Source organism: Phalangium opilio, unplaced genomic scaffold (assembly GCF_054372755.1).
Source record: "Phalangium opilio isolate 3A_F unplaced genomic scaffold, DU_Popi_V2 ptg000090l_1, whole genome shotgun sequence".
NCBI lineage: Eukaryota > Metazoa > Arthropoda > Arachnida > Opiliones > Phalangiidae > Phalangium > Phalangium opilio.
The window spans coordinates 3,638,918-3,664,399 of NW_028324195.1; the positions used below are offsets into that span (position 1 = coordinate 3,638,918).

At 39.5% G+C, this 25,482-nt stretch overlaps 2 protein-coding genes across 2 annotated transcripts; both read right to left on the minus strand.

Annotated features, from left to right (window-relative positions):
* Positions 1–20,196: 20,196 nt before the first annotated feature.
* On the minus strand, positions 20,197–21,540 carry LOC149645042 (uncharacterized). Its single transcript, XM_089850410.1, has one exon. The coding sequence runs from the start codon at positions 21,538–21,540 to the stop codon at positions 20,197–20,199; it is 1,344 nt and encodes a 447-aa protein (XP_089706536.1).
* Positions 21,541–22,078: 538 nt separating this feature from the next.
* Positions 22,079–23,689, minus strand: LOC149645043 (uncharacterized). The gene is made up of 2 exons (XM_089850411.1): positions 23,462–23,689; positions 22,079–23,407 (listed from the first exon to the last, which is right to left on the minus strand). Exons 1-2 carry the CDS (start codon positions 23,687–23,689, stop codon positions 22,079–22,081), a joined length of 1,557 nt encoding a protein of 518 aa, XP_089706537.1.
* Between the last annotated feature and the right edge of the window lie 1,793 nt (positions 23,690–25,482).

The window sequence follows — 25,482 nt, forward strand, 5'->3', positions numbered from 1 at the left end:
AATTTTTTATCCAAAAAAAGCACGTGCTTCTATCTTAAGAAAAGAAATAGAAAAAGAGAAAATTTTCTTTGTATTGAATGTGTTCACAATGCAAAGACCATTTCCCAAATTTCCATCCCTTCAATTTGAAAGCGCGCCAAATAAAATTGACCAATAAAGAAAAAGTTGGCGTGAAAAAGTACCACGTGGCTTAAGAGGAAGTGACGACAATTTAGATTGAGAGAAAATTTTCAAACTATCCGAATGACGATTAGGATTGGGGTTAGAGAATACGGTTTTTTCGGTCCACTCCGAATGAGGCCGATCCGAATCATAAGGATAAGGAGCGATATGAATGATTTTCGATTTTTAGAGAATAGGGTCCCTGGTTCCATTCATAAAATCTCTCCCACATAAGTCAAGACTAAACCAAGTGCATTTAGGAACGCAAAAGGCTACTAACGTTATTCGTCAAGGATTAGGGCCTTATTTCAATGACCAACTTTTTGAAGAATTAAAGAAGACTTCATTTTCGCTATTTTTTGATGGAAGCACTGATAATGGTGTAGTCAAGCAATTGGCTGTCATGGTTGGGTATTGTAATGACAGTTTAGAGTTGAAAGTTGATTTCGTTGGAATGGTACCTTGTTTACAAGAAGATGCTGTTTGAATGTAATTAAGTCTTGTGGAGAAAGGATATCTACCTCTTTGTAATTGGGCTGGATTTTGTACGGACAAAACGAACACAATGATGGGATGTAATATATCAGTTGCTCAATTAATTAAGAACAACCACCCAAAAGTAATCATAGTTAAATGTGTGTGTTATTTGATTCAATTGGTGGCCGAATATTCTTGCAACAAAGTGTCAAATACTCTTGAACAGTTTTCAATCATTTTAAAAGAAGTTCTAAAAGTACAAATGCCTTAAAAGAGTTTCAGGAATTTTGCGACCTTAAACATCATAAAATTTTTCAGCCAAGCTTGACAAGATGGCTAGCCTTACTTGACTGTGTGAAACGGCTTTTACAGCAGTGGCCAGCATTATCACTCTACTGGACAGAGCTGACATTTAAGGATCCAACCCATACGAACCAGTTGACTTTGGATACTCTTCGAAACCTCCTAATGAAATGTTTAATGGAGTTCATCGAATACGCGCTTGGATTTCTAACATCATTCAATGTTTTATTTCAAAGCAACACACCACTGTTTTCAAGACTTGAGCCAGATGTTTGTGAACTAATCCAAACATTGTGCCTTAATTTAATGAGAACTGAATATGTGAAGAAAACTAGTCCATTTCAAATCAACCCAAATCTACAAAGTCAATATGTTAAAATCTGTGATATATATTTGGGAATAAAGGCAACTGACACACTTCAACAGGTAAAAGGTGCAGATCCTAGAGAAGCTGAAAAAATTTACATAAATTCCAGAAGCCTTCATGTTGAAGCAGTTACCCAAATTAAGAACCGTTTCGCTTTCCAAGATGACATCTACAAAGATATTAAAATTATAAATCCAAGTGTGGCATCAAGTTTGCAAGTAAAATATCTTAGGTTAATTGCTGAAAATATATGCAACTAAGTTGGAATTTGGACTTGCAAAAGTTGGACGACTAATCGAAAAAACAATGTTTAAAAAATTATCAGAGAAACGGAAAAGCAAAAATCAGAAAACGTTCCTGTTTATTGGAACAAATTTAATTCTCATACTTCAGAATAAAAATAATTGCACTTCAGAATAGAGATCTTTGTACTTAACATTTTTATTATTAAGATTGTATCACATATATTGTAAGAAAAATCGCTTTCATCATCTGATGATAACGATACTGATTTTGTTTTCATTGTAGCTGCTTTAGGTTATCTTTTTTCTTTACGACTATTGACAGAATCTAGCTATAAATTGAGAGCAGGCTGACAGACAAATCTTTTATGGAAACATGTTCCCTTTTAGTGCTTAAATTTACTCTGAGAGAATTCTTTGTTGTATTGCAAACACTAAAGCCTCTTACAACGAAAGACTAACGACGCCTAAAAACAAAGCACATCGCAGCTAGGCTAGCTAACCGGCCCGGTCCGGATAATGGCGTTCCGTCACTTTCCCCAAAGTTTCCCCTTCCTTTCTTCATTAAATCATTGCTTACAAGCAATATGTCACCATGTAGTAGTATCCAGGAGACTAATTGTTGTGCTACTGTTCTCCCAGGAAAATTTTATGATATATACATAAAAACTACTCCTGGGCACAGTACCCTGAAAAATTATTTTTACTAAAGAAGGGGAATTTTAAAGTGGTCACGGTGACCACTAGACCCCCAGGCATTTAATCAATAAACTGGTCAAGGCAATTTTTAAAATTGTCATTTGCCCAGTCCCACCGCCTTATTTCTCAACCTGCGCGGAAGTAGCAACTAGCAGACAGCCGCTATTTTCTGGGGGTAGCCGTATAAAGCGAAATCTATCGGTAAGTTTCAAAACCAAAATAGGTGTTAAAGTCGTCATGAGTCGTGTAATGACTACTGATATTTTTTGCTCTGTTTTATTAAAAGTATAAAGATTCATAAATCTTTATACGGTATCTCTTTATTAACCAGCTGTGGATTATTTCTTTGTAATTATTATAATTATTCGCCTGGAATAAATAAAAAGTAATTTTAAAATTGTAATAATCTGTACTCGTATAAGCAACGTAAGTCAATCTTTTTATAAAATATTTATTTTATTGGCCATGGCTACTGTTTTATCCTTAGTGGGTTAAGTTAGTGGTTGGTTACTGGCTTTGAGATAAAATTAGCTTTCATAGTTATGCCTGATGGCTTGGCCCATCAATTCTGGATTTTTATCCTTAGCCAATTTGTGAAGCTTGACTTTCCAGTACAAGTTAATAGTTTTTTAATTAAAGCGGTTGCATGGTGTTCAATACCCACTTCAGCAACAAACATGTGTTCATGGAGATCGGGGAAAATACCCATTCCTACTATTGTTCATAGAACAGCAAGTTCAATGGCCAAAGTTATGTTCTTGCATGGCATGGAGGCTGATTCATTTTTACGTGTGTAGGACTCGGTTAAACGGCATAGTTGAAAAACACATTTAGATGGTCTATTCAACCCACCATTGTCTCTCATTTGCGTAAATCGCGAATGCATATTAAAAGCATAATTATCCTAGTTTGTGGGCTCTTCAATTGCTTGGAGACAGGTTTTGCCGCTTATGGCTTTGCAAAGGCGCGATACCACAAAGCCAGAAATTTAGAAAACTGAATTTTCTCTGAAAATCGATGAATTTTCTTGTTGGATGTAAAATTCTTTAATTTCATCATCTTCTTGATTGTGAAATTGTCCTACTGTTGACGCTTGCATTTCAGTATCATACTCCGGGTAAAGGCGAACGTTCCAAAGTCTGGGGATTTCAGTTTCATCAAGAGCAGTTATATTTCCGGTTTAAGTAGGAGTAAGGCGAGTCGCTAAAGATCAACTGTAAGCGCCTTGAAACTGTTTTTTGTTTGGTTGTTATTCGAGCCTCGTTATAAAAGAATTGTGTTTAAAAATAATTCCAAGTAGTCTTGGGAACATTTGTAGGTAAGCAAGTATATTTAAGGAATGAAACATTTGGTTTGAATTGCATTTAAATGATTAATGTTGATGTTTCTTTGTCATGTGCTATTGATCACTCTAATTGAGGCATTTCTGGCATAAGGTGTTTTTCTGATATTGCTAGGATGCTGGTGATTGAAATTGCTAACCCTTTTGCCTTTTACAAGAAGATTTAGTTCCTTGTCTTTCAAGTTTAAAAGCAGTTCTTTAGTTTGTTCAAAAGATTTTCTGGTAATCTCAAATTTGTTTTTTCTACACAGAAAAAATTAGGAATTCGTCATTAAATCTCGGTTATACATGTAAAGTTTCTTAATCTTTCTCTTCAACATGTTTCAAAACAAAATGAAAAGGGGCATAAAACCTAAGCCTGAAAACCATACATTGATTGACCTCCGAACTAGTTCTGGTTAAATACTGAAAGTCTGAAAATTTCAACAATGTCCTTCAAATTTCTAAACACACGTGTATGGGTTCCTAAACGGGCGTGTTTAGTGTCTTGACGTGTCTGGTTTGATTTCTAAACGGGTGTACATAGGTTTTTCAATTTCGGTATTGCAAATTTCAACGGAAAAGTTAGCGTCTCAGTTTTTCTTGGAATCCAAACCCAGTCCAAGCTAAAGCTTTCACTCTTAAAAAGGTTGGGTTATTTTTGACCCAAAGTGGTTTATTTTTCAACTCTTTGCTGGGTCAGTATTTAACCGACCCATTTTTTCGGTTGTTGTTCCTTGACCTTATAATTGGTTGATTATTTAACCCAATGTTGAGTCAACGTAAACGATAATTTGGTTAAACAGTAACCCCATTACTGGTTCAATTGTAAAATCATATTTGGGTAAAAAACAACATTAGTATGGGTTAATTGTAATTTTGACGCAACTTTGGAATAAAAGGGTAGCCACAAATTAGTTTAAATTCTTACATAAATTTGAGTTGAAAGAAACCCTTATTTGTGTTGTTTAAAACCTCTCAAAATAGAACCCAATTTGTTGTTTCGCTATTCGTTTTTCCCACCTCACGCTCCTTATCTCAGCTTCCACGATATTGTGAGATCGCTGCTTAGTTTTATCTGACGTATGTCACGGAGAGGTTCTAATTAGGACGTGTCTGTCTGTTGTTACACCTCAGGGGACCGCGTTCGCAGTTGGGAAATCGGAGCAAATGTGTTCTCAATTTCCGGACCGCATTTACAGTTCCCGGAAATATCGAAAATTGTATTTCATTTATTTGGGCTACTACTCCATTGTTTTTCTAACACAACGATCCTATACTCATATGTCCATCCCACAAGGACACCAGTCTGTAGTTACCGTCTTCTAAACACAACCTTCATCTGGCCTTTTGTCCATCCCTCATAGACAAAAGTCTGTACTTACTGACTTCTAAACACCACCACCATTTAGTAGTTTGTCCATCCCACATGAACACCAGTCTGTGCTTACTGGCTTCTACTCGATCATCATCGTTAAGGTTAAGATGTACGCGGCGATCGGCTAGAGTTACGAGAAACGTCTAGTCTCTCAACGGTGGGGCATCCACCAAAAGTTCACGCAATTGCGCTGTTCTTGTCCATTACTAAGATAAGAAACCTTATGTACCGATTTGAGTAAGACAACAACAAGCGTACGCTTCATATCAAACCTCAATATTAGCATATTCTCTCTAAAATGTTCAATAGTTATTTTTAAAAACGAATGTAACGCGAAAATAGGTTAAAAACTAACGAAGAAAATATATAATATTAATTATATTTATTTTAATATTGAAGATAATCTTAAACCGTTGATACACTAGTGCACCGCGTTAGCATTTTGCCTTGTCTTCATAATATAAAATGAATATATTGAAATATTTCTCGTAATTTCGATTCCTTTAGTAGTTTTGTAGCTATAAAGCTCAATTTCATTTTGATATTCCAAGAATCTTTTTTATATTATTATTTGAAATGATTGTTTATATATATTACTTAAATAACTGGTATTGTAAAGTTTTCTAAACATCCATCTAGTGTACAATACCGTGTATTTGTATGCTTGGTTTGCCTAAAATTGCAAATCACCCAATTTAAGTTACTGCAATAAATATATTTCTTGGGTTGGAAACAACTCCATCCCAAACTACCAGGAAATATTTATTCAACTGCTACGGGGTTATTTTTTTAGCATAATTGTAGTTAAAATTCAAATAGCCCAACTCATTCAACCCATGAGTTTTAAGAATGTAGGGTCGCGCCCGAATTTATACGTTATTTTCAATTATGCTTGATTATTAGATGACACTTGATGTTTTTCCCACCAACAGTAAAAATCCAGACATTATTTGGGGAAAAAAACGGAAAATTGATTTTTTTACTTATTTTTAATTAGAATTAATTTGTCATAAAAGACAAAATATTTTATAGTAGTTCTAAAAACCATAGGCCTGTATGAGGTTTCTTTGAGTGTATCATTTCATAGGTAAAAATCGAAGTATTGTACAATACGCGTAAGGTTTATATATATCATTTTATTCTAAGAGTACTATATAGCAAAGGCTGCAAAACCTTCCTAAATCCATTCTTGAGTTGTAGGAATGTCCAAGCCGAAGTAGAAAAAGAAGTGCACCTACTCTATCTAAAAGCCTTCACAGAAAAAAAAAGTGTTTAGAAACTAAACACTAGCCTTAACACGAAATTCAACAGATATTTTATCATGTTTAAAAACAATCTTGTTTAAAAAGAATGGTCTTTAGGTTTGCAACACCTTATGTTTAGGTTCAAAATGTGTTGATCGCTTGTCATATCTAGAATTTAAACATGTTTAAGGTGGTCTATGTCATGTTATTGTGCTATAATGCTTAGTAACAAACCGTTTACACGATTATATGCCTAGTTGTATAACATGTTTTCAGGATTATATGTTTAGGTTTTAAACATGACTAAAGGTTTATAAGCTTAGCTTCCTATCATGTTTAAGGGTTTATAAGCTTAGTTTTAAAGATATTTGCAGGTTTATCTTGAAATATTCTGAATGGTGTTACGACCTGCGTCGCTTTAAATACATAGGTTGAAATAATTGCTGCGAAATAAGATACATTGTTTTCAGAATAACTCGTGCCGCTCCTCGTGGGAAAACACAATTTCCGTTGAACTTCAACTTAGCTTAATTTAAACACTTTAGTAACATTGTACCGAGTCCCATTCAACCGAACCAACCCCATTCGACTGAAAAACTCTCACTTCGGAGAATTTACGATGCTGTCAAATGGGACAATCCGATTGCACCGAAAAACCCTCACTTCGGGTTTTCCAGATGGAATTTTAATTAAATTAACTTAAAACAATTTACGGCCTACGTAAAATGAACACTAGATCCAAACATTTTCTAAATTATTATTTAGAACTAAGGATTATAAGAACGAAATAGTAATAAATCAGCAATATATGAAATAATAAAATCAGTTGCTAATATTGATTTATTTTTTATGTTATATTCATTGTGAAAATACTTTAAGCCAGCCGCTTTACTGTACTTGAAGTGTATAACCGCCCCAAAGAGGAAGAGACGTCCTAACCAAACCAAACCAAACCTAACCGAACAGTAACTTTTTGGAAAAGGCATATTATTTGAGAAGTCAATGAAGATAAAAACAATATTTTGGAAAAGGCTTAACAATGTTAAATGATTTATAAAATATTACGAACCTAACCTGGTTTTGAACAAAAAGGTTTTATTGGACGAAAGTGTTTTAGTTATATGCTTAACCCAAGTCCAATTTTCACTTTTTCTGTATACTATTACATTATATATTTAAAACACACGGTGTTGAAAACTTCCCGAGGTCGTTTTTATTATCATCTTGTTGCATAATCGTCAAATATTGGCGTTTCCAAGGCAGCACGAATGTATTGAAAACGCTAGCACTTTTGAGGTCGCTTACTTTGACCATAAGAAAATAATATATAGCTCCCTATATGTGTGAAACGTAGTACATTTTCATACTACAGCATTTGCTCCCAAATTTGGCGCGCTTACGCTTTTACGCCCCGTGGGAGGAGTTTTGGTACTACGAGTAAAAGGGGAGCAAAACCGCCGCCGCCACCGTGAAAGGCACGATGGGCCGGGGAAATATCACCGCGCCCGTAGAGACACAAGATACTCCTTACCTCGTACCAGTGTAGGCGCTAGCCTTGTTCGTCAAAATATCGCGCCGTCTATTAATTTATTATGATAATTTTGACATTTACTTAATCAGTTATAATTATCATAATAATAACGTGCAGACCTTTAACCATTTAATTACAACATAAAATTTCAAATTTTCTAAACAAATACTTCATCTTTTTAACGCCAAAAACTCTTAATAGGTGGAATTACAAACTTTTTACAAATTTCAATGGAAGAAAATGCTGTTTACATGGTTTAAATGGAGAATTTCATACTTATAGGGAGCAATATATTATTTTCTTATGATCGACAAATAGCGTCGTTTGAATTGTAAATACCAAACCCGCGGTTGCGCTAAATTCATTAGAAACTTTGGCGGGATTCGGTCTAAATGGAATTCTGCGCAATGGGAATATACCTATTTAAACAAATCTAGCCGACCTGTTGGAAATGTTGTTCTATTATGAAAGCCAAGAAAGCTTATTTATTCTTCATGTCAAACCATCACTTTAAACATATATTTTGCTCAAAATTTGAGTAAAGAAAGTCCTTTTCTCAATATAAAATGAAAGTCCTTGTGGCTTACATTATTAATATAGCCACAAGGTGCTAGATTATTCACCTTGTGGTAAATATACCTCCACTTTTTAGTTGTTTTTCTAAAATATTATAATTCTTCTTAAAATAAAGATTTAAAAAAATTTAAGTTATATACCAACGTATTAAAAACATGTTACTTTAAATAACACCTGATAAACGTTGATGTTTAGCTTAGTGTTAAGATTATTCTGTGTTTACCTCTTAAACGTGATAAAATAAGAAGTGTTCCTATTTGGAACACATTTTAAGGATCCTTAGAGAAACAGAGATGTAATTAGACATCAACATTGAAGAAATATACATTACCTCACACCAATGTTTAACTTTATAACATGTTCGGATGTTGCAAACCTAAACACTCTTTTTTTCTGTGTATTAGAAGGCGAGGAAGAGAGATGTGACGAAACGGCGCAGGAAATGCCAAAGAAGAAAAGGAAGGACCAACAGAGTTTGGATAGTTTTCCCGTGAAAGGTTTAAATAACGATGATCAAGTAATATGCTATTCTAATAGCGTTTTGCAACTACTGTTATTAGTGGCCAAATTAAGAGAATTTGTCAAATCTTACAACGGATCATTCGTAGAAAAACCAGTTTTACGCTGCCTCCATAACGCAATGAACGACATCGAGATTTCTCAAGGTAGTTTTAGCCGTAAAGACTTTGAACTGAGAATAGCTGTTGGTAATCACTTTGCGCAAAATGAGCAACAAGACGCCAGTGAATTAATTTTTGATGGTCCTCTTGACGACACTAAGCCAAGAAATGGAAGCCGATTACTCTGTTAAGACTCTAAAAGATCTTTTTTGGTCAAAGTCTCGAAACCTTAAAAAATTCCCCAAATGTCAAGTTTAAAAAAATTCTTAGAATATTGTTCGAAGCAACATTTTCAATCTTCCGCTAGTAACCGAGATAAAATTGATTGGAAATCTTTAGAAAAAAGGATGAGATTAACAGAAGTGTGATGCGTATTTTGTATTAATACTACAATACAAGAGCGTGATGTATTGATATCCAGCGGAAAGTACGTATTTCTGTGTCTTCTACGTGTCGATTACAAAGATGGTCGACCAATTAAGATTTCGACTAAAATATCAAGTTTCGAAAATCAAAAAGTCACAATGAACAAGATGCTATTTAAAACTTAAGAGGCGATTATTCATAACGGTAAATAGTTAGCTGAGGGACATTATTTGAACTTTGTGAAGACAGACAACGGCTGGTACGAAGTCAGTGACGCAATAATTAGAAAAAGAGAACTGTTCGTCAGTGGACTGCACTTAGAAATAGTACAGACATAAGGGAATGTAAAGTGCCTGGAGTCCTTATAAAATTTAACCCGGAGGAAACCCTGAAATTAAAGGTACCTGGCAAAGTTGTACAAATAGTTTCATATTCCCTTTAAAGGAATTTATGACTGGGTAAAATTATCGACTCTCGAGCAAGTTTAAGGTTTTCGATGGTTCAGTGTTAACTTTGAAAAAGTTGTCTGGACAATAGCTGTGAAAAGGGAGAGGTGGGACGGTTCTAGGGCCTAGCTATTGCTACGAGAGTAAAAAAACCTCTAATCTTGCGTTAATTATAGAATTTCTGAGAGGTAAAAATTAAATAAAAGCGTAACCCCTGTTGGTAAAGCGTTGCAACTAAATTTGATTCCTTAATAAGATCGTAAAAATGGCTAATTAACACTGAACAGTCTTGTTGAACTGACATGTGGACTCTAGTATCCAAATTTTAAACCAATATCAATTCCAATTAATTTTTTCAAAGTGTTCACTAAATGTCAGTTTCTCAACTTCATTAGCATCGCTCTAAGTTTTTCCCGTTAAGACACCCTTTAAATTTATACATTACTCATTTTAAAGAGTTTCAAATAATCCACAAGGTTTTATAAAACCACAGAATTAATAATCTAAACTAGTTAAGCTACAACTAGAACACCATAATAGCTGAGATTTTATATTAAAATAATATCTTTTAGTATATCCTTTTCTTTGTAAAATTTTTGTACAATATACCAGTAATAGTATTTCGGCTAAAAAAGAATATGAACAAATTTATAAAACTAAACAAGTATATACAACTTTGCAAATTAAAATTTACTTAAGATAACCATAAGGCGTGGTAGTGTAATCGGGGAAAACTCTGACTTTGTCAACGACTACTTGATATGGTTTCGTCTGATGAATAGTAATTAAAGTGTGATTAGGTAATCGTCGAATTTAGGGCCAATCGGTACTTGTACAGAGTTCATTTCTGGTTTGCCGTTGTTGTTTACGCCTAACAACTTTTTCATAATATCAAAATTGACGTGGTTTTCTGTTGACGAATTTAAATAAAAACCTTTCACTTTAATTATGTTAGTGATTTTTCTGTTGTGGGATCGTAAATGTTCATGGAGTAATTTTTGGCTCCAGCGCTTCCCAACAAGCAATAAAAGCGTCTTTGCCGTATGGCTCTAACTCGTTCTTTAACTCACCAAGATAATCTCCTGTGGGAAGTATGCGGACTCCATCTGGCGAGAATTAGATAAGGCTATCGGTATCCATATAGAAACGTAGGTCTCCCACCATTTCGAGATGTTTTAAGAGGTGAAGGCGTGCCATAGTCGTAGTATAGCAAGCTATAACGACATTAGTGTAATTATGAGCTATCTCGTTTTCCGCAAGATCTTCTGATTTGACGAGAATAGTGTTGTCATTTAAGGTCAATAGCGTTTTCACCTCTTTGTCTGGGTTAAGAAGTAGTTCATATAGGGTTTTTGCGTCTTTTAAAATGTCTGTGGTGACGTGTCTGGTGTTTTTTCCGAACTTCCCCCAAAAGGAGTTCAGCATAAGTTTACTCAGCCATCTGAAGCCTTCATTCTTTTCAATTTTATCTATGTCTAAATCTATCCCCTCGACTTCTTTATAATTTCTCACATTGTTTTCTTTATCCTCTTGGGTGACGCAATCTGCAGGGAAACCGCTAGCCAGCGTTTTATAATCAAGGAGGGCGTTTACGTAGTCTCTCAAAAGACTACCCTGTTTAGTATTGGGATCGTATTGCGTTAATTGATATGACCAAGCCTCGTATATGCGTGTTATTTTGTACCCTCGTTCCACGGCGTATCTCAATTCGTCGGTAACCCAGGTACCCCGCAGCTCTCTCTGATCAGCTGAATGAATACAATCCCCTTGAAATTGTGTCTTACACAGGTGTAACATAGGGGGAATGTTAACTTCCCATTTATTCGAGCTGGCAATACCGGATGTATTAGATTTTGGGCCGAGAGTACATCACACTTAAGGAGTCCATCAAAAGAGAAGAAGTCGGGGAAATTAACTAAAATAATTTTGGGGTGACCAATAGGAATTTTTCCCGTTTTGTTGACGAATGGGTATAGGCTAGTGAAGTCAACGTAGTGCGTTTTTTCTGTCCCCGTTGTTTTATGGTAGATTTTGTTAGCCCAACACCTTCCTCCAAAGAAGGCGTCGCGAGGGTTTAATCTTTTGGACGTTTTAACACGAATATCGTTACGATTTAAAAAGTCGTCTATTGCGGGGTTATTTGCTTTGTCCTGTTGCCACTCACATTCCCATTTGACATTGACCGTATATTTTAGGGCCTCTAGTTTACTTATTTTCTTCTCAGTTCTTGAATAACGCGTGCTTAACGTTTGAGTAGGATCTCCGTGCAAAATCATATTTCGGTTTATAGGGAAGTGAATTTTACAACTATGGTAGTAGCATCCCATGTATTCAAACTCTTCTTTGTTTACCGAACAATAAAAATCTACCTTTAGGGCTTGGATTTTAACCTCTCTGCCTCTAAAGGAAGATTGAATAGGGATATTTCTCTCGTGAGCTGTCCATTCTAACCATTCAATAGCGCCGAAAGATTGATTCTCGCTTAGCCCATAACAGTTTTATGGGATAATACTGATAGTGTTCAATTGGCGATAATTCTTCCGGAAAACGAAAGAGTAAACGCCTGGGAGGGTAACAGAGCCGCAATTAAAAGGATCTACGCTAGTAACTTTAAGTAGGAGCGACCGAAAGGTTAAACACCCAAAAATAAGAGTAGAGTGTCGTTTTCTCAATAAAGCCTTTACCCTTACTGACTTCTGAAGTGTGCCATTTCATGAAGGTGTCCATGTTTTTCCTGGTAAAGTACTAGCAACCATAGGCTTCTGTAGGTGGTAGAGTGTTCTCCAGGACGTAGTGTGTCCTGCTTGTCTATATCGAACTCATGATCCACTACGTTGAAAAGGAAATGAGGAAAGTAACCTTTGGCGGCGATAGGGAGACCAAAAGTAGCGGGAAATTTAGATAAAGATACGGGGATAAAATTGTAGGAGTCTAGGAATAATAGATTAGAAAGTTTCATTTCTAAGATTCGAGTTCCGTTAATTTTCAGAGCTTCGGGGACTAATTTCTCTGTTCAATAATTGATTATAATATTTGTGGCCAAAATGCGATAATACAATAACTTTCTTCACGTTGAATAAACTGACTAAATAGTCCATGAATAGAGCTATGTGTTTTCCGCTTGAGAATCGTTGTTTTCGGGGCCCAAATAGGTTGCATTTAATACAATTAAAATCGAGTGATGTTTCGTCTATAAAATCTTCACAAACTGAGATACTGACGCATAAAATAGGTGTATGTTCGTAGGCACCCATCTTTTCCTGACATATTTTTGTCTGAATACATTCCATATCAAAGAAAATGTACATTAGTTCCGGTATATTACGACGAGGTTTTTTCAAAGGGATAACGCTGGGGGTTTTATCCTTAATCACTTGAATGTAACAAAAGTGATCACTAGGCTGACGCTTTCCACAAACCTGGCAATATATTTCCCCGCATATGTGTTTAGTCGTGCGTCTTCCATAATCAATTATTTTAAAACAGTTTTTGCAGTGGTAAAAACGTTCGCAAAGAAGCTTTTTGTTGTTTTCGGGAATCAAGTGACTGGCATAACAGTCGTCGCCCTAGAATTTTCGCAAACATGACCCACATGTTTTTTCGCTACCGTGACAAACTGTCGGACGCATACATTTAAAACAAAAGTCGCTGCATTTGTGGGACGCCAGTAGGGGGTCAGACACTTCTCGCAAAAGTACTCGTGACTAAATAAGGATTTTAAATTCGTAATCACATTGTAATGATTACTCTCATTAAGATGAAAGAGGCGTGGTCTGGTATCGCTAGGTTCGTTTTCGCCTAATATTAAAATTGGTACCCTATTTTCGAATTTATATACAAAGATGGAGTAAGCCGATAAATATAGTTTAAATTTCTGAAATGAGTCGGGGGTCCCGCATTCGTCTAGGGCGACTCCTGCCTTACGACATAGCTCTAAAGCGGCTGTTTTTTGAATTTTGTTGTGGGGACCTATTCTGGTTATGGATTCGTAATGGGTTCTGACCTCTTTGTTGTTTTTGTTGTTCACGTAGTCACGATGAGAAATAGCTACGCAGAGAGCTCTACCTAGGCACAGATTATCGGTGCTCTTAATCCGACGTATTCCTCGCCTGTCAGTAGTACACATATGCCGTTCCCAGAACAGGTACAGTGGAAGGCAGGGGAGGATTGAGGATTGAGGATTGCAAGATGGTGGGTGAGAAAACAAGATGGTGGATGAGACTTTGTACGTAAGCCTTTTGATTCACGCACCCCGCTCTCGCACCTGCAAGGGATGTTTTTGATTGACAGGTCAATGAAGCGTGTTTGATTCTCGGATGTAGAAGTACATACATTGGAGTATGAAGATAGAGTGAATTATGATTTAAGAAATAAACAGTATTTTAATATGTTAATTAGATTAAAATTTGAACCATTAATTTCTCCCGTATTAATCAAATGGTTAAGGGGGTATGAACCTCCAGATGACGTTGGGGGGGGAAATAAAGAATCCCCGTAAAACCCAGCTCTACCGATTATTCTAGATCATTCTAGAAAAATTAAAATGACCCCCGTAAAACCCAGGTTAACGTTGTTTAAGGCCATGACGTAAAATGTACAGTCAAAGTTGTAGATTGTTCGAGAATAATCTCCCCGAAAAAACCCACGGCGTAAACACCATTAATGTACAGTCAAAGCTAGGATGATGATCTTATTCAATAGTATAAATAGCCAGGACCCAGAGTTAAACCACCATCACAATCTCACTCAAGTCCGACGAGGAAGGAAGGGCCATCCAACAAGAATAATGTAAGTATAGTTTTTACTTTTAACCACTTGAAATAAAAAAATCCCCATGTTAATGGTATACCGTTTAATATCTCCGCTAGGTTTAAAAAATCAGTCGTCGTAGACTTCGATTTTCTTGACGGGCGCGCTACAAGTGATGGACTGGAAAGAATCGCGAAGGAGGTGGCTGTAACCAGCGTGGAGAAAACCCCGAGAATTGGATCGTGGTCATTCATGGCGCCCTACCCCGAAAAAGAACTAACGCATGATGCCGTACGGCAAAACAGGTGGCTCCTAAACAACCTGCATGGTCTTGGATGGGATGATGGAGTAACGCCCTACGAAAAACTCGGGGAGTGCCTCCGAGCTGCAGTACAAGGCTACGACCGTGTATTCTGCAAAGGGGAGGAAAAATGTTTCTTTTTGTTGAATATTATTAATCGGGAAGTTATAGACTTGAATCGAGTGGGGTGCCCCAAAGCCAACGAAATCGACGATGATGGACCGATGATTACATGCATGCTTAATCATAAAATTGTCCGTAATAATAAGTATTTATGTTCATTATCTAAATGTATATTATTTTCCGAGTGGATTTATAACCACAAAGAAATTGTAAATAAACATTTAGGAGACGAATAAAAATGAAATTCAAATTGTAACTTTTATTTTTTTTTTCTTTATTTTTTTAAACTTGATAAGCTAAACTTAAATTGTCACACACACTGCGGTTAATCGCAACACCAACATGTTTTTCATACGCAATAGTTGGACCAACCGGTAAATTCTAGACCCCCCCAACGGAATAACCGGTTATCTTACAAATATTCATGGTATCATAGGAAACCTCGTTAAACACGAAGTATACAGAGGGGTTGACGGAGCGATGAAATTTTTGAAAATGCTGTTGAACGAATCTGATATTATTGTTGAAAAAATCAAGGAGAACATACCAATGCAATTAACAGCAGTCGAGGAAGCTTCACACGAAGCTGCAACTCGTTGTTACGTATGTGAAGAATCCTTAACGGCTACTATAATCAAAACACGTGACCATGACCACTACACTGGAAAATATAGAGGGGGTGCGTGTCAAAGCTGCAATATGAAATTAAAGCACCCAAATTCATTCCAGTCGTGATGCATAATCTCAGCAGGTAATTTAAATAGTCATGTCTAATTAGACTTGATTATTAACTATCAATCACCGGATAGGTAAGATGCGCATCTAATTATGCAGCAAATTGCTTTCATTCGTAACAAAAGGATTGAATGTATAGCAACAAATAGTGAGACATACATTTCATTCACACTGGGAAATCTGCGTTTCGTGGATAGTATCCGATTCCTACCTGCATTCCTCGAATCGTTGGTTTCAAATGTTGCGAAAGGGGGATCAGAGAAATTTCCGCTCCTAAACGCAGTTTTCAATCCAACCGAATCAAGTTACTTCTTCGGAAAGGTGTATACCCATACACATGGATTCAGAGAAACGCTTCTCTGAAAAGCAACTACCATCAATTGAGAGTTTCCTTAACGATCTCACGGATGAGCCACTCAAACCGGATGATTACGCCCACGCTCAAAACGTATGGCAATCTTTCAACATTCGGAATTTGGGTATGATCATGATAACATACACTCGGGATGAATAATTACTAATATCAGTATTGTTTTTAAAGGAGGGTACCACGATTTGTATGTCCTGTCCGATACTCTACTCCTAGCGGATGTTTTCCAAAACTTCCGCAAAATGTGCATGACATACTATCGTCTAGACCCTGCACACTCATATACTTTACCTGGTTTTGCCTGGCAAGCCGCGCTATGTATGACAAAGGTACACCTAGACTTGCTATTGGATGAGAACATGCACCTCTTCATCGAAAAGGGGATTATGGGAGGGGTATCCATGATAAGTCATCGCTTCGCGGCGGCGAACAGCAGATATCTAGATAATTACGACGCATCAAAACCGGAAAGTTACATCTGCTATCTAGGTAGGATATACAAGTTATCCTGAACTCATTTTCAAATACTAACAATCAATTACAATAGGGACGGTCATTTGTGACGCTATGCCCATGAGAAATTTTCGGTGGGAGGAACCCAACCCCAACTCCGAGCGAGAGATTCTTAGTTGTCCAGACGACTCACCGGTGGGTTATATCATCGAAGTGGATATGGAGTACCCTGAAACACTACATCATGAACATAACTGCTACCCACTGGCTCCAGAATCCATGCCAATAAAACCCCAGATGCTCTGGGAATACTCCAAGAACCAGATGACTTTGTTGAACATCCCAATCAAGGAATCCTTACCCAAATTAGTCCCCAACCTCTTTATTAAGGAACGATACATAGTTCATTATCGCAATTTAAAATATTACGTGTCAATGGGGCTGAAAATCAGCAAAATCCGCAGAATTTTGAAGTTTGAACAAGGGGCTTGGTTTAAGCCATACATTAACTTCAACACTGAGAAGAGAACGAAGGCGACCGATGATTTCGAGAAGGATCTCTTTAAATTGATGAACAATGCGGTGTTTGATGTGTAATTATAAATTAGAATAATCAAAAAAAATTGGGATTAATTATGATTTCCTTTCCCCAAGGCAAAACCATGGAGAACCTTCGGAATCGCCAGGATTTCAAGCTCGTGACCACTCCCGAAAAGTCCGTCAAAAAAGCTAGTTCACCGGCCTTCGAATGGTTTACAATTTTCCACAACGAACTAGTTGGATTTCATTCTACCAAGAAGAAGCTGGTCCTAAACCGGCCAATATACTGGATCTATATACTGCCATACTGGATCTATCAAAACTCTTGATGTATCAATTCCACTATGACGTAATCCGGAAACAATATGGTGACAAGGCTAAACTCCTTTTTACAGATACGGGTACGTTTCATGTGAATACATAACCTCTACCTATACTAACCTTATGTAAAATTATAGAAAGTCTCACGTATCACATTGAGACTCGGGATTTATACCAAGGCTTCGCCGCTCAAGCAGACAAGTATGATTTCTCAGGCTATCCACGTGACCATCCACTTCACAGTGACGAGAATAAAAAACGTCTGGGGAAGTTTAAAGATGAACTAGATGGGACACCCATCACAGAGTTTTGCGGTTTAAGACCGAAGATGTACAGTCTCTTGTCGGACAAGGGGGGAAAGAAGACGTGCAAGGGAGTTTGCAAGCGCGTCGTGCAGAAACACGTCCGGCACGCGCATTACCGCGAGTGCTTGTTCAACCGCGAGCTGACCACCGCGGAACTGGTCAGAATTGTGAGTGACAAGCAGGTTTTAAAAACTGTAAGACAAACCAAACAATGTCTCAATCCCTGCGACGATAAGCGTCAGATTTTAAATGATGGTGTTTCGACACTAGCCCACGGGCATATAAATACAAAATAAAGAGAAAAATTATGACAAATTTATTGAGTAATTCTTATACATATATTCAGATATCATATTATCGTTAACATTTTTATTTTTAGTAAATCGTTTTATTATATCAAACAGTTTAACTCCCCTACATATATACAACGAGAAATAGACGCAATATCCACCACAAGTTTGATTTAATTCCCTCTGTAGTTGGCGTGAATTAAACGTAACAGTTAGGCTGTTTCGCTCTACAAAATCATTAAATTTAAATAAATCCGGAGGATTTCCATAGCTTTCAAAGAATTCAGTATACTTTTTTTCTCGAAAAGTATATAGCCGTCCAATGTTCTCCTCCTCCTTTAGACGTATCAGTGTTCACAATAAATAGAGATGGAAATGTTTTAACAGTTAGTGGTAGTTTATCCGCCGGAAATATTCCCCGGAACAAATTCCTAGTGTATGGATCGCGCCTTAATATTTTCTCAAGTTGTCGAGAGTCCATTATGAGCTTTGATCGAATAAAACGGCTCGGTTTTTGTCAATTTCAATCAAAGATTGAAATTCGGAATAGTAAACGACGGCAATTGTAAACGATAGCGCTTCGGCAAATATTAACTCCAATCGGACACTACCGTTCTTTATAAAGTTGAAACTTTCAGTCGAACTACCATTCAGGTCGGGGGTCAAGTCGAATACGAAAAGAGCATTACCATTGGCGAACTCGTCACGGTCAATGAAATTACCCTCGTCGATATTCCATTGTCCGGTTTGAAGAAAGAGATCGGCGTACGATCTCAGACATAGGTTATCCTTAAAGTTGGGGTTTAAGGGTTTATGGGGTACGCTAACCCCATCAACGGATAAGGTGATTTGACTCATCGCTTCATTTTTAAAATTAAAAGGCGTCATTTTATAATCACCCAAAAACGCGTTCTGATCTACAAATCCAATTACAACTTTATTCGGTTGTTGACCGCTAAATAAATTGTCTTTGACTGCTATTTTACTTCCTTGAGATATGGAAAACGTATTACATTCCGTACGTGTTATGGGGTATTTCATCGTGGCCAATTCCAGGGTTTTGGCGTGTGATATCATAATCTCGGGGTGTGATCTCAAGTTTAAGGGGTTACTGAAAAATCTAAAGGTTGTTTGTGGCTGGAACGATAATTGAGTAGCCGCGTTAAAGTAAAACTCAAACGAAAAATTTTAACTATAAAAAAAACACTAAGTTTTATTGTTATAAAGCATAAATAAAGAACTGATAATTTCTAAGTGCCAAAGGGGGTTTTGTACAGCGAGCGCGGGAACACGAGGGTCCAAGGGTAACAACCCGTACTTTGGTTGGAAAGGTTTAGCGACTTCCAACGCAAGGCAGGGTATTAGCGACGGACTATAGGGGGTCCGCTTAGAGGCGTCTTTCTCGGGGTAGCGAAAGTCAGAATGAGCCTACCTGTATTGTAGAACTCGGGCTATTTATACTTTTTCGGAGTATTTTTTACCTTAGAAAGGCGAGTAGCTGATTGGCTAAAGGGAAGGGTCAGGTCAATCATCCGATGACGTACGGGGTTTTCTTTGGCTCAAAGAGATGATAAGGTGTACGGGGTATTTTTGGCACAAAGATGATAAGGTGTTTTACAAAAGTAAATAAGTACAAAAAATACAGGATTTGAAGAATGAGTATGTGACAAAAGAGTATAACAGAAGGTTATAAACTGAAGGTAGATTTAGCGCGGGATTATTTGAATTTTAAGTTAAGTGTTTTTGTGATTTAACAGGCTCCCCCCGGTTGAACTATATAGTTCAAACCAAGGATCGCGAAAGTTCAGTTTTCTAGTTGATATAATAATTGGATTGGTCGGCGAAGTTTACTTCCGTCCGATAATCTCACCATGCAAGAGCGTATATGCCCATCGCGTCCTAGAAATGTCTCGTCTACGACACCTAGTTTCCAGCTTAGGCGGGGCATCTTGTCTTCATGGATAAGAACGACGTTTCCGGCTTGTAGTGGCGTCGTGGGTTGGTTTTTGGTACGATGGTGAGCGGATCGTAGCTGTAGGAGGTATTCGGCTCTCCAACGCTTCCAGAAGCCGTCGATTAGGGTTTGACGATACTTCAAGCGTCTGGTTAGTTCCAAGCGGTTGTTTGGGATGTCAGCAGTTTTAGGGTAGGTCCTGGAAGGCAGGCTTGTCATCCTTTATCCGACTAGGAAGTGGTTCGGAGTTAGTGGTGCTGGTTCATGTGCATCTTCGGAGACGAAGGTGATAGGACGCGAGTTAATCGCAGCTTCGGCTTCAGTCAATGTGGTCTGGATCTCTTCAAAAGATAATTTTGCGCGACCGATGGTTTTTCGGAGGGCATTTTTACTGAACCGACCAGTCTTTCCCAAAAACCACCCCACCAGGCGGCTCGGTCGGCGATATATGTCCACTTGATTTGTAAATTTCCGAAGTATCGGGATACTTCAGGGCTGCTTACGTTTATCCAAAGTTCGCTGAGGTCGGTTTTGGCTCTCTTGAAGGTCTTGGCGTTGTCCGAGAAAATGTGTTTAACCATGCCGCGTCGCGAGATGAATCTTCGGAGCGCGAGAAGAAAGCTGTCCGTCGATTGGTCCGAAACCAGCTCGAGATGTACCGCGCGGGTGACCGCACAAGTAAATAATGCAACGTAGCATTTTTTCCCGTCACGCGTGTAGAGGGGACCTGCGAAGTCCAAACCGCAACTCTCGAATACTGGAGTTTGAGTGGTGCGAAATTCTGGCAAAGGGGCCATAACCGCGTCCGACGGTTTAGCTCGAAAATAATTGCAAATGTTGCAATTTCTTAACATTTGATTGACGTAACTGCGGGATTTGATTACCCAGAATTTTTCGCGTAAGGAAGCCGTTGTGATTACGACTCCGGCGTGCATCAGTTTTTCGTGCGCGTTTTTTACTAAGAGCTCCGTAAATGGATGTTTTGGCGCGAGAAGCCAAGGCTGCCGTTCAGCGTATGACAAGCCGCTTCCTTTTAATCTTCCCCCGACGCGTAGAAGCCCGTCCGAGTCCACGTGGGGATGAAGGGTCAAGATTTTCGATTCCTTCGGGATGCTCAGCTGTTGTTGTAGGCGCTCGATTTCTTGGGGGAACTGTTCTTTCTGGGTGTAGCGAACCCAGTAAAGTTCAGCTTGATGAATTTCTTCGGCTGCTAGCTCTCCGCTACGTCGATCATTCTTGAAGCGCAGATTGTGCTTGAAACAGAGAATCCAAGAGGTATGACGGTAGAGGGCTTTTAGCGAATTGAAAGCTCGATTGTTGATAGGAGATTCCGGTAAGGGTTCAGTGACTGTCAGCGTGACGGAAGTGTTTTTCATCTCGTCCTTTACCGGTTCGAAATTTACGTCTGTAGGCGGATCGTTCTTCAGGAAGTTAGGGGATTCGCGGAGCCAGCGAGGCCCGTGCCACCAAAAACTGTCATTGGCAAGGGAAGCCATGTCGCATCCTCGTGTCGGGAGGTCGGCGGGGTTCTCGGAACCTTTGCAGTGATTCCAATGTAAAGGGTTAGAAATGGACTGTAATTCTCTTACGCGGTTTGCTACAAAAGGTTTCCAGCGGTCTGCGGCTCCCTTAATCCATCCAAGGGCGATTTTGGAATCACTCCACATAAATATCCTCTTTGGCTATGTTTTGAGGTGCTTCGTCAGGTGCTGGACAAGTTGGGCAGCAAGGAGGGCTCCCATCAACTCGAGACGTGGGAGCGTCAGTTTCTTTAGGGGCGCAACTCGGGATTTCGAGGTGATTAGAGTAGTGGCGTAGCTTCCGTCTTTAGTTGGGAACCGGAAATACGCTACAGCGGCGTAGGCTTTCGGGCTGGCGTCTGAGAAACAATGGAGTTCCAAGTTCTCCAAGCCCCGAAGTAGTGGCGAGGGATTGAGACTTCCTGTAGGTTTCGCAATTCGAAACACCAGGCTTCGTAGATGTCGGCTAGTTCGTCTGGCAGCGTTTCGTCCCAAGAGAGGCCATTTTCCCAGAGTTGCTGGAAAAGCAGCTTGGCCCGTACGGTGAATGGAGAAATGAAGCCGAGCGGGTCGAATATTTTCGCTACGGACTTCAAAACCCATCGTTTTGTACTCTCACGATCCTGGATGAATTGGAGTAAATCGGTAATTGTAAAGGTTAGGGCATCTCTGAAGCTATCCCAAATTAGCCCAGAACTTTGGTGGGAGCGAATGACGTTTGGTTGTCATTTGACTTCTCGTCTGGCTTCTTGGTGGTTAAGAGATTTCTCAGCTTTGGCGAGTTGCTTTGCCACTTAGTGAGTGTCATCCCTGCCTCTTTCATGATTTCGGTAGCGTCCGAAATTAACTTGAGTGCTTCTTCCTCTGTATTTGCGTTGGAAGCCAGGTCGTCTACGTACATCGAGTCATTTAGAAGTTCACTGGCTTCGGGATAGGTAGTTTTATACTTCTCAGCGTGAAGTCTGATGGTTGCGGCCAAGAGGAATGGGCTGGAAGTTGCTCCAAAGGGAACGCGGGTCATTCGGTAGACCAGGAGGGTTTGGTTCGCGTGTGGGTGATCGACGTCGACCCACAGGAAACCTAGCGCGTCGCGATCTTCTTCCTTTACTTCGATTTGTAGAAAGGCTTTTGTAACGTCAGCCGTAAATGCTATACGTTTTTCGTGAAACCGTAGTAGAATGTCGTAAAGCTCGGGGTTGAGATTAGGCCCGGCTTCGAGGCAGGAGTTCAAACTGGAAACTCCGAACGCGTGAGATGATCCGTCGTTAACGATGCGAGTTCTAGTAGACGCGCTGGCTTCTCGTATTACTGCGCGATGCGGGAAATAGTAGAGTGGGAAGCCAGTTCTATTTGTAGTGTCCACGCGTTCAACTACTCCAGCCGCGATTTGATCTTTGATGATGGCATTATACTCCAGAAAGTTAACTGGATCTTTTTGTAGTCTGGCGAGTAAGTTTAGGGTGCGTTTCTTAGCGACCGCGAAGTTGTCTCCCAAGTTATGTTGTCCAGGTTTGAACGGGAGCGCGACGGTATAGCGACCGTTTTTGAAAACCGTTGTTTCCGCGAATTTCCCTAGGATTTTGTTTCCTAGTTCTTTATCTTCGTCCTTGTCATGGACACCGAAAGCTTCTAACTCCCAGAATTTGCGAAGTTGATTAGAGACGGCATCTTCTTCGGAAATCGTGCTCGCGTTGACGGCCATGATGGTGATAGCGTTGACTCCTACTTCACGGGATGAAACAGTAGCTGGCCCTTGGAGAGTCCAACCGAAGAGGGTCTCCATCGCGGTGAGAGTCGGGCTAAACCGTTCGATTTTCCCGCTCGCGACGGCCCAGAGGTAGTTCGCGCCGATTAAAACCTCTATCGCGTGAGGCCTTTGGCTGTCAAACTCCAACGCGGTTGCGTCAGCCATTAGTAAATTGCGTTTCTCGAATTCTTTCGCGATTTCGACTCCCGGTACGGAAAATACGGCACCGCAAATAGTTGGTGTTTCGTACGCTTCAATGATGATTTTCTATTCGGGATGGTTACGGCTCTGAAGTTCGAGTCGTACTTTTCTTCTCTGGACCTTCATCGTGGTAGTGCTTCCGAAACTGCTTGTTTCGAGGACGTCTTCGCTTATAACCGGAAGGTTAAGTTCTCTTGATACGTTCTCCTTGATGAATGTTACGTGACTTCCGGTATCGAGGAGACACCGGACTAGTTTTTGCGTTTCTCCGGTCGGAGGTTTAGCTTCAGCTAGGGCGCTCTGGAGGAACACGGAAGTGGCGTCGTTCCTACAGGAGCCGGCGGTCATCTGGGCTACTGCGTTCGATTCTGGCGGGTTTTCTAGCGTAGCGTTTGGCGGCTGGTCGCAAATGCTCGTGTGATGGCGGCCATTGCATTTTTACACGTTCTAAAGCGAGAGGTGCATTCTCTATTTGGGTGATAATCTCTTAGGCAGATGAAACAGCGCTTCAATCTGACTAATAGATCCTTTTTTTCTCGAAGCGTGATTTGGTTGCACTGAGTTGTACTGTGTTCGCTTTTACCGCAGTACAAGCAGGATTTTACCGGCGCGTTTACGGAGAGCGCGGCGGCTCCGTACGGTGGCTTTGGTTTTCGATGATCCTAGCAGTAGTCTCTATTCGGGTGCGATTTTTCTAGTAGCCTTTTGTCCGTTTCGGCGTACCTTCGGTCCGGTTCTTTCGCGGAGGGTCGGGCGAGTACCGCGGCGCGTTCTCTGCTAGTTATTTCGCGGTTGAGAAAGTCCATTAATTCGCTAATTTTTATTTCTTGCCCGTTGTTATTTTCCCGAGTGAACGCAAGGGTTATCTCTTCAGGGAGGCATTCTATTATGATAGGGCACAATAGACTGCCGTAGCTTTGAACAACTACTTGTAGATCTTCGAGACTTATAATCTGCGTCATACATGTGTCATACAACCTCCTAAGGGCTAGTAAGTCATTGGATTTTTTGACTGCAGGGAGAGTTCGAAGAATATGTAAATGTTCGCTTATTATATTTTCCCGCCTACCGAATCGAGTTTGAAGTTTATTAATCGCGGAAGCGTAATTCGCGGCGGAAAGGGAGAGTCCTTTTATAGATTGTAACGCGAATCCTTCCAAGTAGGATTTTAGGTAATTAAATTTGTCCGTTTGTGACAGATTGGGGTTATTATGAATGGTACTTTCAAAGTTTGCCCAAAAGTTTTGCCACTCGCTTATATCTCCGGAAAACCGGCGAATTTCTAGTTTAGGCAGTCTGACTGCCGGAGCGAGACCGTGTTGCGGGTGTACCGAAGGGATGGTACCGGACGGGCTAGGGAGCACGCTCCCCGTTGGCGGCTGAGTAGTGTTCGGTGTTGTGATACCGAGCGGGTTCGCGAGCGCGCTTCCAGTAAGCGGAAGGGTTGGCGTGATAGATCCGGAACTAGCGGTGGTATTACTTCCGTTGGCCTATGCAAAGGTTGTGGCTACTGCTACGGCCTTTGTTCTTGCATCAATAGCTTGTCGCCCTCGAGCTTGGGTTATGATCAAGTGATCGATGTAATCTTGAGCGGTTTGTTGATCTTTTTCTAGATCAGCTGCTGAGGTAAATAGCGTTTCCATGGCCTCATTGAGATTAACAAGAACAAGTTCTTTGGCCTGCAGGATAGCTAGATAACCTTCAACAGCGGCGTAGTCGATAGCGGTTGATTTCAACTCTGTTTCTAAGTTGTTTTTAGCGCGGGTGGCTGATTGTTTAGTACCAGCTCTTTTAGCTTTAAGACGAGCGAGTTCGTCCATTTTAAAGTTTTTAAGTTCGTTTGAAATCTAACGCGTTACTAATTCTCCCGGGTAAGTCGGCACCAAAATGTGATCTCAAGTTTAAGGGGTTACTGAAAAATCTAAAGGTTGTTTGTGGCTGGAACGATAATTGAGTAGCCGCGTTAAAGTAAAACTCAAACGAATAATTTTAACTATAAAAAAACACTAAGCTTTATTGTTATAAAGCATAAATAAAGAATAAATAAAGAACTGATAATTTCTAAGTGCCAAAGGGGGTTTTGTACAGCGAGCGCGGGAACACGAGGGTCCAAGGGTAACAACCCGTACTTTGGTTGGAAA